The sequence below is a fragment of the Mesoplodon densirostris genome, chromosome 4, assembly GCF_025265405.1.
Source record: "Mesoplodon densirostris isolate mMesDen1 chromosome 4, mMesDen1 primary haplotype, whole genome shotgun sequence".
NCBI lineage: Eukaryota > Metazoa > Chordata > Mammalia > Artiodactyla > Ziphiidae > Mesoplodon > Mesoplodon densirostris.
The window spans coordinates 165,347,021-165,360,639 of NC_082664.1; the positions used below are offsets into that span (position 1 = coordinate 165,347,021).

General features: G+C 45.2%; 1 protein-coding gene across 2 annotated transcripts in view; it reads left to right on the plus strand.

The window, feature by feature from the left end:
- The window catches only part of CAMK1D (calcium/calmodulin dependent protein kinase ID), a 420,150-nt gene that overhangs the window by 384,819 nt on the left and 21,712 nt on the right, over nt 1-13,619 (plus strand). For both annotated transcript variants that reach the window (XM_060095424.1, XM_060095425.1), the window contains exon 6: nt 6,195-6,270. In XM_060095424.1, coding sequence (XP_059951407.1) covers nt 6,195-6,270 — 76 coding nt within the window. The remainder of the gene's footprint in view (nt 1-6,194; nt 6,271-13,619) is intronic.

The following is a 13,619-nucleotide window of genomic DNA, read 5'->3' on the forward strand; positions in this document are numbered from 1 at the left end:
CGATGAGATCTCATTCTCCCCACTCTCTGCAGAGACGGTTCTCAGCACATCCTTGGACGCAGGAAATGGGAAAATTCCTTTTCTGTTTTATGAGAGCCTGAGGACTGGTGACTGTGGCCCCCACCTCCACAAGCCACTGTCCTCGTTTCCAATTCCACTTGGTTAAGCCTTTTTTTCCTCTCTCTCTTTCAGTAAGGAAAATGGGCAACTTAGTTGTTTTAAAAACAACATGAAAAGTTTCTGAAATTCTTTCTGTTTTTTTTCTTTCTGAAATCTCTGGAGTCCTTCCCTTTACCAGGAAACCTGCTCTGAATCAATATAAAACAGCTCGGTTTATAGAAGACGTTTCCCACCAAGTGGAATTTTCCACAGTGGGTTGGTAGTGAGTCTTGCAGCAGTAAATTCAATTATTTTAAATTTTGAATGTACTGTTTCACTAAAGAGCGTGGGTTAAGCCTGGGGCTCAGAGGAGGGAACATCTGTCCACAGATCTCTCCAATAGCTCGTGGGATGCTCTGCTGAGGCTGTGTGGTTTATATGGAGATCACTTCTATTGACTGGGGTAAATTAAGCTGATGGGATACTGTTTCTATTGGCAATAGCCTCAAAAAACCTGAATTGATAGTCCCCAAGATCTGACCAGGAAGGAGGTTCTGAGAGATCATTTAACAGACTATCTTTTCTGCCATTTAGCCCTAGAACTAATAATTCTGAGATCCCTTTGAGAAAAGCTTTTAAAAGGAGAGCAACATGAATGACAGACACCCACAGAGAATTAAGGCTAATTCTGGTTCTTTTATCTCCCAAATTCATGTCAGAAATAGGGCATGTATTCAGCAATTTATCTTACTTGTACCTAATACAGGGACTTCCCAAATGACAGTTGCTTGCAATCCAGAATTTGTTTGTGACCCTCTCATTTTTTTGTTCCTGTAGGTACTCACCAAAAATATTTGAGGCAGCTAAGTTTATTTGTAAATCAGTTGTCTGACGTTTGGAAAACATTTTCTTATAGAAATAATGGCATGTGTGTTGAGTAGGTTGGGTTCAGTTGCATCACCGTTTGGTGAACAACCAGAATGTACTAAGCCCTGAAAATACAGTCTAGAGATGTTCTCCAGCAGCATGAAGTCTGGACCTTGACAGTGTGATTCACACAGCAGTAAAGGGATGGATAAGGGATGGTAGGAGCCTACCAGAGGCTAGTGTGTTACAGGTTTTTGATGAATAGACCTGGGAACCCAACTGTCATGGCCCAAAACATGTCACCCAGGTGGAGCTGCCTCCACCCCACCCTTGTTCTCTCCACCTCTATTATGGCTCTTAGCATTTGCCTTGAGGTGCTCCTATGTTGAATGCATACATATTTACAATTGTTATATCTTCTTGGATTGATCCCTTGATCGTTATATAGTGTCCTTCCTTGTCTCTTGTAACAGTGTTTATTTTATTTTATTTATTTATTTTTTTGCGTTACGTGGGCCTCTCACTGTTGTGGCCTCTCCCGTTGCGGAGCACAGGCTCCAGACGCGCAGGCTCAGCGGCCATGTCTCACAGGCCCAGCTGCTCCGCAGCATGTGGGATCTTCCTGGACTGGGGCACGAACCCGTGTCTCCTGCACTGGCAGGCGGACTCTCAACCACTGCGCCACCAGGGAAGCCCCAGTGTTTATTTTAAAGTCTATTTTGTTTGATATGAGTATTGCTACCCCAGCTTTCTTTTGATTTACATTTGCATGGAGTATCTTGTTCCATCCCTCACTTTCAATCTGTATGTGTCCCTAGGTTTGAAGTGGGGCTCTTGTAGACTGCATATATATGGGTCTTGTTTTTGTATCCATTCAGCCAGTCTGTGTCTTTTAGTTGGAGCATTTAATCCATTTATATTTAAGGTAATTGTCGATATGGATGTTTCTACTGCCATTTTCTTAACTGTTTCTGGTTTGTTTTTGTAGGTCTTTTTCTTCTCTTGTGTTTCCCGCCTAGAAAAATTCCTTTAGCATTTGTTGTAAAGCTGGTTTGGTGGTGCTGAATTCTCTTAGCCTTTGCTCGTCTGTAAAGCTTTTGATTTCTCTGTCGAAACTGAATGAGAGCCTTGCTGGGGAGAGTATTCTTGGTTGTAGGTTTTTCCCTTTCATCACTTCAGATATATCATGCCACTCCCTTCTGGCCTAAAAGGCTGACTTCAGCCAAGCCTAAGAGGCAGTCGGGAGGTTGGACCAGCCACCTATCTTGGATCTGTCCCTTGAGCACTTCCGGGTGGGTGGGTCTCTCTACTGCCACTGGTAGCCACTGACAGCCCCGAGGGCCCAGGCCTTGAAGTGCACTGGAGGAACGTGTATGCCCACCCCACTGGAGTCTTTCCCTTCTGCTGTGGCTGTGCCAGGAAACTGAGCCCTTTCCTGCTCTGCCTGGGGGTTGATGGCATCACCGACAAGCCACAGTGCCTCTTAATGACTTCTTTCTCTGTCAATAGCTCCAATTAAGTTATTTCGATTCAAAGCCTCCCTCTGTTAGAAGGTGTGGGGTTGGCCAGAGTCACTGCCAACCTCCCACGACACATGAATTATGCTGGGTACGATTAGGAGAGAAAAGTGTTTCTCTGTGGTGAAGAAGTTCTTAATCAGCATCTCCTGCCGGTGCTGGGGGAGAGATGGGATGATGGTGGCACAGAGAACCCTCATCACTTTCCAAGTCTCTGGATGGACCGTGCTCTGGGCTTCCTCAGCCTGGGAGCTCATTTGTTGTCCCAGAGTTTGTAAGTTGGATGCTGTGACTTTTTAGAATTACAGCTGAATTCTTGCCAATGGTATAAGATCGATAACACAAGGGAGTTTGGCTGGTTCTCAAAGTGAAAACGGGTCTATGAAAAGATCAGAGAGAAGGGGATTCTCCCAGCACTCCAGCTGAAAGGGATCAGGGGAACGGAAGGAGGACCAAAAACCAGATAAGTACAACAGGTTGGCAAAACAATAGCGCCAACGGCAGGACGCAGACAGCGGGAGAGAAAATATCCCACCTGACCTCAGGGGTTCATGATTTGTTCACCATATCAAATTGTCAGGAGGGTTTTGAATATTGTCTGAGAATTTATTTTTTTCAAGAATTACTATGAGATGACAAGTTAGCTATTTAAAGCTAGGTGGGCTTGTTCAAACAATGTCCCAAAGAACATTTGTTTCCAGGAATCATATCACAAAGGAAAATAGAATTTAAGCCATTCACGTGTGTGCCATCATACAATTTAAAAAATATTTTAAGTTGGTGAGAATTTTATTTCCAAATCAGTTTGCTTTGTCTTTTGTACCATGACGTTACACTTCTGGCTTCACTCTCTGGATTGGGTTCAAGTGCAATTAAGGACCTCACCAGAGGGCAAATGGTTCACCTGCCACCAATGGTTAAAAAATGTTTATATTTCATTGCAGTTGCTGTGACCCAGATAAGACACAACACCAAAGAGAACAAGACATGTTTGGCACAAGTACATAGAGTTCCACCACCAATGTAGATACCCTGGTATTTGTTAATCATTTAGAACTTTTCCCTAACATCCATACTGTTGATCTAAATCAGAAGTCTTTTTATACAAAAGCATATACTTGATGTTATAAAGTTTACTAGTTAAACAAAAATCTCATATTTTAAAAAATTCGTGGCATCTGTGGTTTCAAGAATCTAAACATCCCAAGTAACATCCAAGCTCCGACTTGCATAAAAATCAGCCACTTGCTTTTCAAGTCTGCACTGCCCGATTCTCCAGAACACTGGAGCATTTGCCAGACTGCAGGCAAAGCGCCTGATGTGCAGGTACCACCACGTGTGTGGATTTCAGGAGGGAAACCGTGTTCTTTATTCCTTTGTTTGCTGAACAATGGATGGTGGCCAGTACTTGCTGTTTTCTAACAGATGATGACGAGGAGGAGGATTTATTTTTTAAAGAATCCTTCCTGCCCCTTCCACAGAGGTGGTCAGGAGAACACGGAGGGTTAGCTCTTCCTAGGAGTCAACCCTGCTTTCTAGGGGCCGGGTCTTATCCCCTCGTCAGCTGACATCTGGTTTTGTGGTGCATTTGGGCCAGGCTGTCTCGCCAGCTCCCTAAAGAGCCCTGCAGATGCCGTGACATGGAAGCCAGGGCCTCTGCCCACCTGCTTGATGCGGCATTCCTGATACCCGCTGTCAGCCGTGCCGGGAGGAGGGGCTGGGTCAGATGTAGCTCTGTGAGCCTTTTCTGCCTCTCTTGAACTTTCCATCAGGCCACGAGGATGGCCCTGGAGGCTCCGAAATATGCTCCTTGCAGAACCAGTCCCCTCCCACCACCTGTGCTCGTGTGGCTGCTCAGAACAAAACATCAGCTCTGAGAGCACCTACCTCCTAAATCAGCAAGACGTTGGCTGTGGGAAATGGCTCCCTTTTGTCAGTTGCCATAATAGAAGCATCTGAGAAAGAGGCTCTTAGCAGTTCTGGGGAAGAGGAAGGATGGATTCAGCCAGCTCCCGATTATCTAAGGGCCACTTCTTCAGTTTGTGAGTTCCCCAGCTTTGTAACACTCTCTGTTTCTGCTACTGCATTGAGGGTAAACACAACAAAGCTGTACAAACGTATTTATTTAGCTCTTATTAAATTAAAAAAAAAAAGTCTGATCAGAAGTTTGGAGGAATTGAGGCTGAAACCTAAAATTAGATTTGGGGATCATCTGTGGATTGTATTTCTTACCATCATAACCAGAAACATCCAGCAAGAGTTTGTGTCCTTCCCTCTTCTTGCTCAGGAAGGTGCTTATCTGCAACAGGATGAGAGGGTTTCCCTGTTCATTTTTCTGCAAAAGGACTTTGCTTAGAGACTGAAGAAAGACTCACCTTAACAGTCAGTAGATTCCAGTGGAAAGAGCTGGGACAAGGGTGAGATTGAATTGTGTTCAGATCCCAACTGGTCTATATCTCCTATGTGGCGTCAGAAAAGGAACATCTCTGAGGCTCATTTTCTTTATGGATCAGGTGCAGATAATGGCTAAGTGTCAGAGTTGTTGAAAGGATTACAGTAGAAAATGTTTATGAATGACGAGGACGAGACCCAGATCACACAGGCACTTAATTCGGGTTAGACTAAGTTGGTGTAGAGGCCTCTTGGCAGCTGGATCCTGGGGATAAGTGGCTTGATCTCTGAGTCCCCGTGCACTCTCTCCTGTAACTTGGGAAGAAGAAGAAGAATAACTAAGCTCTTCCCCACCAAGAAAGGTTGTGGTGAGTTAACGCATCCCCAATGCATAGAACACACAGCTTAGCCTGACAAGTGCCTTGTAAGCTAGAGCTATTTTTACTTTCTCTACTTTCTTAAACTTTCTGTAGAGTTTATCCTAGACACTTCAATCAGATGTATTTGCATAAAAAGGAGGTTTTACTTGTGAAGAAGGTTTACTTCCTTCCCTGTGTTTATTTACTCTTTGCACAAATATGTATGGCAGACCCTGCTGAGTGCCAGACACTGGGTGGGTATCCAACACTGGGCAGTAGCCACAGCCAGGAACAGGAAGTATGGGAATAGTACAAAATAAGCCAAGGCCCTGGACTGGTGATGCTTGATGAAGTGTGGGTTAGAACCAAGGAAGTGAGATTCAATAGCATTTTTCCTGTTTCACAGATGAGGAAACAAAATGGCAGTATAGTGACAGATAAGCCGCCCAAAACCTTAGAGAAGGAACCAGGAGCAGGCCTGAGGCAGGACATGGAGAGAAGGTTTTAGGTCTGACCTTGACTGTCAGCCCCGTGAAGGCAGGGGGAAGGGGCTTCACCTGCCTGTCCCCACAGCACCTAGAAAGGCCCTACACAGGGGCCAGAAATGCCTCCTTGAACTGATTTGAGGTGAATCACACCCCAGGCCCCAGACTGAGTATTCTCTCCTCTCTCTCAGTCTGGTCTGAGCTATAGTGCTTAGCCCAGCACTGACATAAAATACCTCCTATCAAGTATGTATTGATTGATTGATAACCTCCAGTTGTACACACACACAAATGCTCCCCTTTTGTCTAGTTACAAAAGCCAACAAATATATCAGATTGTGTCTGCCTACTCAGTTTCTAGAATCACGGAAAGTTCAGCCCAAGTAGCAGACAAAAAGAGCAAAAAGCAAAAAACCCGCCTTATGTCTTAGTCCTTTAAATTGTCAGGCTTGTGTCTCTCCTTTGTTGTTTCACAGCTCCCGAGGTCCTCGCACAGAAACCCTACAGCAAAGCTGTCGACTGCTGGTCCATTGGGGTGATTGCCTATATCTTGTAAGTATGGCTTGCCACCTCGGCTTCTTTTTTCCTTTTTAAAAAAAAAAAAAAATTGTGACAAAAGATACATTTAATTTTGTACACCATTTTAACCTTTTTTTTTTTTTTTTTTGGCCACGTTGGGTCTTCATTGCTGTGTGCAAGCTTTCTCTAGTTGCAGCGAGCAGGGGCTACTCTTCGTTGCGGTGCACGGGCTTCTCGTTGCAGTGGTTTCTCTTGTTGCAGAGCACGGGCTCTAGAGCGCAGGCCTGGTAGTTGTGGTGCACGGGCTTAGTTGCTCCACGGCATGTGGGATCTTCCTGGACCAGGGATCGAACCCGTGTCCCCTGCATTGGCAGGCGGATTCTTAACCACTGCACCACCAGGGAAGTTCCTTAACCATTTTTAAGAGTACAATCCAATGGCATCAAGCACATTCATAGTATGGCACAACCATCACCACCATCCATCTCCAGAACTTTTTCATCTTCCCAAACTGAAAACCACTAAATACTAACTCCCATTCGTTGCCCCCAGCCCCTGGCAACCACCATTCTGCTTTCTGTCTTATGAATTTGCCTTCTCTAGGTATCTCATGAAAGAGGAATCATAAGATATTGGTCTTTTTTTGTCTGTTTCTTTTTTCCACTTAGCATAGTGTCCTCAGGGTTCATCTATGTTGTAGTTAGTATGTGTCAGAATTTCATTCTTTCTTGAGGCTGAATTATATTCCATTGTGTGTATATACTACATTTTGTTTATCCATTCATCCATCAACGGACACTTGGGCTGTTTCCACCTTTTGGCTATTGTGAATAAGGCTGTTATGAACACAGGTGTGCAAATATCTGTTCGAGTCCTGCTTTCAGTGCTTTGGGGTGTATACTCAGAAGTGGAATTGCTGGATCATATGGTAATTCTATGTTTAACTACTTGAAGAGCTGCCATAATGTTTTCCAAAGCAACACCACCATTTTACATTACCAACAGTGAAGCACAAGGGTCTAGTTTCTCTACATCCTTGCGAACACTTATTTTTCATTTTTTCGTAATAGCCGTCCTAAGAGGTGTGAAGTGGTAACTTGTTGTGGGTTCGATTTGCATTTCTCTTACGGCTGGTGATGTGTTGAGCATCTTTTTGTGCACCACCTTGGCTTTGCTGGGGATACAAACCACTATGAAAATATTAGGGCATGTCCAACAGAAATCACAATAAGAAAAATGTGATAAAAAACCAAAATTTAGCCTTTAAATTCCTCATTTCTTCTCAGGTGCCTTATCTCCATGACCCAGGAAATGCCATAGTCATAAGCTTGTTGCAGTTATTTTAGGATGATCAATTTTGGTTTTTATGTTTTGATTTGCTTAAGTCCACTGTAAAGTTACTTTTTAAGCTACAATTTCTTTTTGTAGTGATAATTTTCAAACACTTACTATGGAACATACTTTCAGGATAGGTTTAGGCCAATGAGTTTCTGAAATTGATAGGAAATGAATTTCTCCTCGTTAGCATCCCCAAGGAGGGCAATGTTTTCTCGCCGACGGAGCCCACTGCACACAACGAAAGGCTATGAGGGATTGTGATGGGAGAAAGGTCTGACAGTGGCATCCTCAGGGAATGCTGGAAATGTCCCCCCTGTATTGGCTTTGTCTCATTATTTGGGAGGCAAATGGTCTTTCTACAGCATACATTCAACTGGGCAGCATTTACAGTTGAGTGAGGATATAGCTGACAGCCCCTGTAGATTCTTGTCATTATCATGGGAGAATTTATCCTTTAGAATATATTTGGCCTGTAGTGCTCCCACTTATGGAATTAGGTAAAAGCCAGGTTCATCTGAGCCGCAAAGCTAACACACTGCACCTAGAGAATGCTTTCAGTTCCAAGTCACATTGGCCATATTCTGCAGTAGTTTCATCCTTTTTGTGGGGGGAGGTGGGTTACAGACCCTTTTGAGAATCTAATGAAAGCTGTGGACCCTCTTCCCTAATAAATTCACACTCACACAATTTTGCATACCATATTGGAGGGTCCTGGGTGAGCAGATACTGGCCGTGGGCCCTGTGTTATTTACCTGGCTCCCTAAACCCTCAACTAAAATTCTTATCCTCACCCAACTTGACTGTGAAAGACTTAGAGAAATGAATGATAAGCCAGTCCCCTTCTAGCAAAGCACCAAAGCAGGTGTTATCTAGAGAAATCTTCCATGGAGCTAAGCAAAACAAAATAGCCCTCATCTGGCCTTCTGCTTATTTGTTCCATTACATCTGTCCTGAATCTTGAACCACTGCTCTGATCTGCACTAATGTCTATAGATTCCCTTTGTATTCTATAATTGTGTATATAATTATCTCCCTGAAGTCTTGGCATCAGGGTATGATATATCAGTACACCTATGAGGAGGTGTGTACTGCATTATTGGGATAAGCTGTTTAAAACCAAGCAGTGGTGCCTTAGTCAGCTCCTGCTGCTCTAACAAAATACCACAGACTGGGTGGCTTAACCAACTGACATTTATTTCTCACAGTTCTGGAGGCTGGAAGTCCAAGGTCAGGGTGCCAGCTGGTTTGGTTCTTGGTGAGAACCCTCTTCCTGGCTTGCAGATGGCCACCTTCTTGCTGTGTCCTCACATGGGGGAGAGAGAGAGAGAGAGAGAGAGAGAGAGAGAAAGCTCTCTGGTATCTCTTCTTATAAGGGCACTAATTCCATCATGAGGGCCCCACCCCCATGACCTCATCTAAACCTAATTACCTCTCAAAGGAGCATCTCCAAACACCATCATGTTGGGGGTAGGGTTTCAGCATATGAATTTGGATTACAGAAGTCAGTCCATAGTAAATGGTTTGGTTGACAGAAGCTTAGTGAAAGTATTACAGCAAATTCCCCTTAAAACATGGATGATTTAGGTTGGGCATGGCACCCACTTTATAATAACAATGATATCAAACATTTGTATGACAGTGCACTGCACCCTTGAGTGAAATCACAGTTCTGCTAATGAGGAAGAAGGCAGGAAATGGATTTGCAGTAGGTAATGAACCATGTCCACCATGGCCCATAGGTAGGAAAATATCAGAAGGCCAACACGGTTAGAGTATCAAGACAGGAAGATATCAGCAAGAGCCAGAGGAAGGAGAGATCTGGAAGAAAGCTTAGGTTTTAACCCAAGTGTAGTGGGAAGCCAAAGAAGGGTTGACCAGAGGCGTGATGTGATCTGATTTTCACTCGAGTGTTATTCTGGCTACTCTGTGGACAAGGGATTGGACAGAGCAGACGTGGAGTGTGGAGACTGGTTCAGAGGCTTAGGTCAGAGGAGTGGTAATGTTTGCTTCTACCAGGGGGACAGGAATGGAGGAGGAGTGGTGGATATACTTCTAATGTGAAGAATGAAGGAGAGGGATGTTTCAAGGATAAACCCAAGTTTGGGGCAGATGGCTAGTATAGGAACAAGTTTAGGGGGTAGGTGAGATCAAGAATTTAGTTTTGGGCATGTTGAACTTGAGACGCCTTTGGGATACCCACTGACTAGTGTAAGCATGTGTGGAGATATAAATCTGGGTATGATCTGAGCAGTAGGACATCCAAATCCTTATCATTGCAGTGTGCAATACAATATTTGGTTGGGGTCATATAGAGCATCAAGCAAAGAAATACTGTATCTCTTTGTTTCTATTTTAAGTACAAACTTGATAAGCATAAACTTGATGGTTACCTGGTCACCAGTAGCTTTACCCCAGGGATTAGTCTCAGGTTGATTTCATGATTGTGTCAGATTTCAAAATGGCAGCCTGGGTTTTTGTCTTCCTTGGTGCCTTCCAGAGCTCTGAGAGTCTCAAGCAGAGAATGAATGGACTTTGGATGTCTCATTTGTACCTTCCAAGATGTTCAGATCCTTATGAGTGAAAGGCCAAATCCTAGATATAAATTGCTACATAATAGGTCTATGCCTGGAGAACCACTGGTCTCAAATTCATCATTATCATTGGGCTTCCTTGGTGGTCCAGTGGTTAAGACCCCACGCTTCCACTGCAGGGGGCGCAAGTTCGATCCCTGGTTGGGGAAGTTCCACATGCTGCACGGTGCAACCAAAAAGAAAAAAAAAAAAATCATCCATTATCAGTGTCAACAACTGGCATTTCTTGAGTACATTCTCTATTCCAGGTACTGCAGTAGGTGCTAAAGATAATCAAGATGACAAAGACATGATGCCTCTCATCAGAGTACTAACGATGTATATGGCGGGACAAGTCGTTTCCTAAGTAGACTGAGTGACAGCAAGGCTTGTGTACTGCTCTAGGAGTTTCTAGGATGAAGCAACCATTGAGGAGGAGGGGAGTATTCAGGAAGGGGGCACCACTATTCCAATGATGTCGAGAAGGTTGGAAAAGTCTAACATAAGCAGAGAAGCTAGAGGATAGCATCCCAACCAGGGGAGGGACGCAGGCACAGGAACAGGGGTGCCTGAGGCACGTTTGAGGACTGACGAAAATATTCTGTGAAAGGCTCTGGCCGGGTTGGTGTTCCCAGCACAAGGCTGGCTCCAGGTTAAACTAGTGTCAAATGCTAGAACTCGTGGACCTCAGCCTCAGACTGGCTACTTCCCACGGATTCACTGTGCCTGGTCTTCCCATCCCATCCTTGATCTGAAGACTGGTGAGGAAGGCTGCTGAGTGGGTCGTGACCAATAGGAAGCACACAGGGGAAGCCAGCTATCCCCTGGGGATCCGTGCAGAGCCCCTCATTCTTCACATCACCTGTAATGGGAAAGAGATTAGTCTCTGCCATTTGGGGGGTTCAGCAGTATTATTTTCCTTTGGTAAACCTGTCACACTGAGATATCAGATTGCAGCAACGGTGGCTGTGACAGACACCGCATTTTCTCCTCTCCGTGTGCTGTGCAAACATTCTTCATTTTGTCAGTGCAGGTCCTAGATGAATCGGTTCTCTTCGGATCTCTACACTCTGTTATCCATTTCTGTTATCCATCATTTGGCAGGAGAGATATTTTTTCCTAACAAGGAGACTCATGTTTTTAAAACCCTTTTGATAGGTCCTTACCCTGCCCAGGAATCTTCCTTTGGGGATCAGGACCTGCAAAACACATCTTTGCCTGAGTAGCCTAAGCTGCTGGGAAGGATTGGGGATGGAGTGGGCTGGACACTGTGATGAATCTGCTGGTGTCCAGGCTGATGAGGTTGGCTCCGCCAAGATAGCCCAAGTTCCAAGGAAATAAAGGTCCCCACTCAAGATGAGAATCAGCATCTCATTGTCCAAACTCGATCTTGTGATTCCATGTCAGCTGCCTTGCTCCTGACAAATTCAAGGAGATTGTTAAATGATCACTTGCCTACATTCTGCCCAGGGATACAACATGTTGTGGAGAAACATGGTGAATGTTTGCTGGTATAAAAACTGAGATCTTAAGGAGATTAGGGCATTAGGGCAGGCTGGATGGTTAAGGTGGACTTTCCTTGGGTGGTGAGGGTACTTACCCATGCTGTGACCTGTGACCTCTCTGCCTAGAGGAAATCCCAGGCAAATACTTTTGGTCACACCCTTGCTTTCTTTTTGTTGTTGTTGTTGTTGTTGTTGTTGTTTTTGCGGTACGCGGGCCTCTCACTGTTGCGGCCTCTCCCGTTGCGGAGCACAGGCTCCGGACACGCAGACTCAGCGGCCATGGCTCACGGGCCCAGCCGCTCCACGGCATGTGGGATCTTCCCGGACCGGGGCACGAACCTGTGTCCCCTGCATCGGCAGGCGGACTCTCAACCACTGCGCCACCAGGGAAGCGCTCACACCCTTACTTTTTGACTGGCCTCCTACATGGTTCAGTTTTTTAAACTAGGTCACAGAAATAAATTGGCCCATGTACAGAGCATAATTAGCTTTGTAAGAATGGAGCTAAGAATGCTTAACCCACATGCTATGTCCGTTTTCTGAGACAATGGACGCTCCTCACTGAGGAAGTCACCATTCTTTCAACCACTGACAGCTGCCTCTTTATGGATACATATGTCCCAGGGAGGCGGCATGAACCCAAGCTTCAGCAGGAGAGAATGCGGTGTAATTACTGAACCCCAGTGAACATCCAAGCCTGGGGTATTGTGATGGTTGTTACTAGTACTCTCAGTATGAGGGTGGTTAGCACTAACAGGAATAATGAACTCGCATCGTCAGCAGGCAGCAAGCATCTTATATTCATATGCTACAGCGAAGTGGGACACAGCCGCATTCAGGCCACCATGGGTTCACGGTCTGAACCTTGGCTTTAGACCTTTAGAAACGAAATCAGATCCGTTGCTTCATCTTGCTCAGACGATCCCAGTGAACTGATTCACACTAGCCAGACTCCAAAGAGATTAAAAAAAAAAAAAGACACAATTAGAGTATCCATTTATTAAATCATAATGAGATGCATGCCCTGTGAATTCATAGGATATGCACGTCATCAAACTAGCAAGTTCCAGGAGAAAAGCTCCAGGAGAAAGCAAATTCAAAGGGGGAGTTTCTTTAGTGAATGAGGGATCAAAGCAGTGGAGTTGGGGGGAGTTGGATGGAGTTGGATGGCCTTGGGTGTTTTCATCAAGGCTGTCATGGGCTCCAGGTCACCTTTCTCTCCCAAAGGTGATGTCTGACAGGGCGCACAGGTGTGCGCATCGGCCGGTCACAGTGGTGCGTGCACAGTTCGTACACTGGCTTCTCTTGAAGACCAGCCACTGCCCTGCGCCCTTCCTTTGTCATTCCAGCCTCACCGTTTTTGTTTTAGCAGGCGTTGATGGTTGGTCATAATTCACAGGTTCACAGATTTTACTTCGCCAAGTGCTTTTCAGTGTGGCTGCTTTCTGAGGGTTTTCAGAAAGATACCCAGTTCTCCCCCCGCCCCCCGCCATAGTCTATACTGAGTGGATCCTGTGGCTGCCTAAATGCCTTTTGTTTACAAGTCCTGCTTGACCATATTTCAGCTTTGTTAATGGGCCTGTGGCCCTCTCTTCGCTGCTTTGGAAGAAAGACTGTTGGTTGTCTGTTGACAGCTGGTTCACCTCTAACCCTTAGGAAAGAGACAAACATAAAATACTCCCTGGTTTCAAAAAGTGAGTGCAGGGACGGGCACAGGGTGGTGGAGGAAATTTTGCAAGCTGTGTCACTGAGGTGAAGAAGTTCTGCATCTTCCATGGTGGTGGGCGCAGCTTCCTGCCGGTGACCTCACGGAGGGTGGAATCCACCCGTATCTGTGCCCTTGTCTTTGCAAAGCCCCTGGTAGAGAGGGCACCCAGCGGGAGAAGCAGGAAGGGAATGGCTCCTTTTACACACTGAATGGTGCCGCCTCAGGCCAAATGGAAAAACATTTCAGGTAAAGCATCATCTC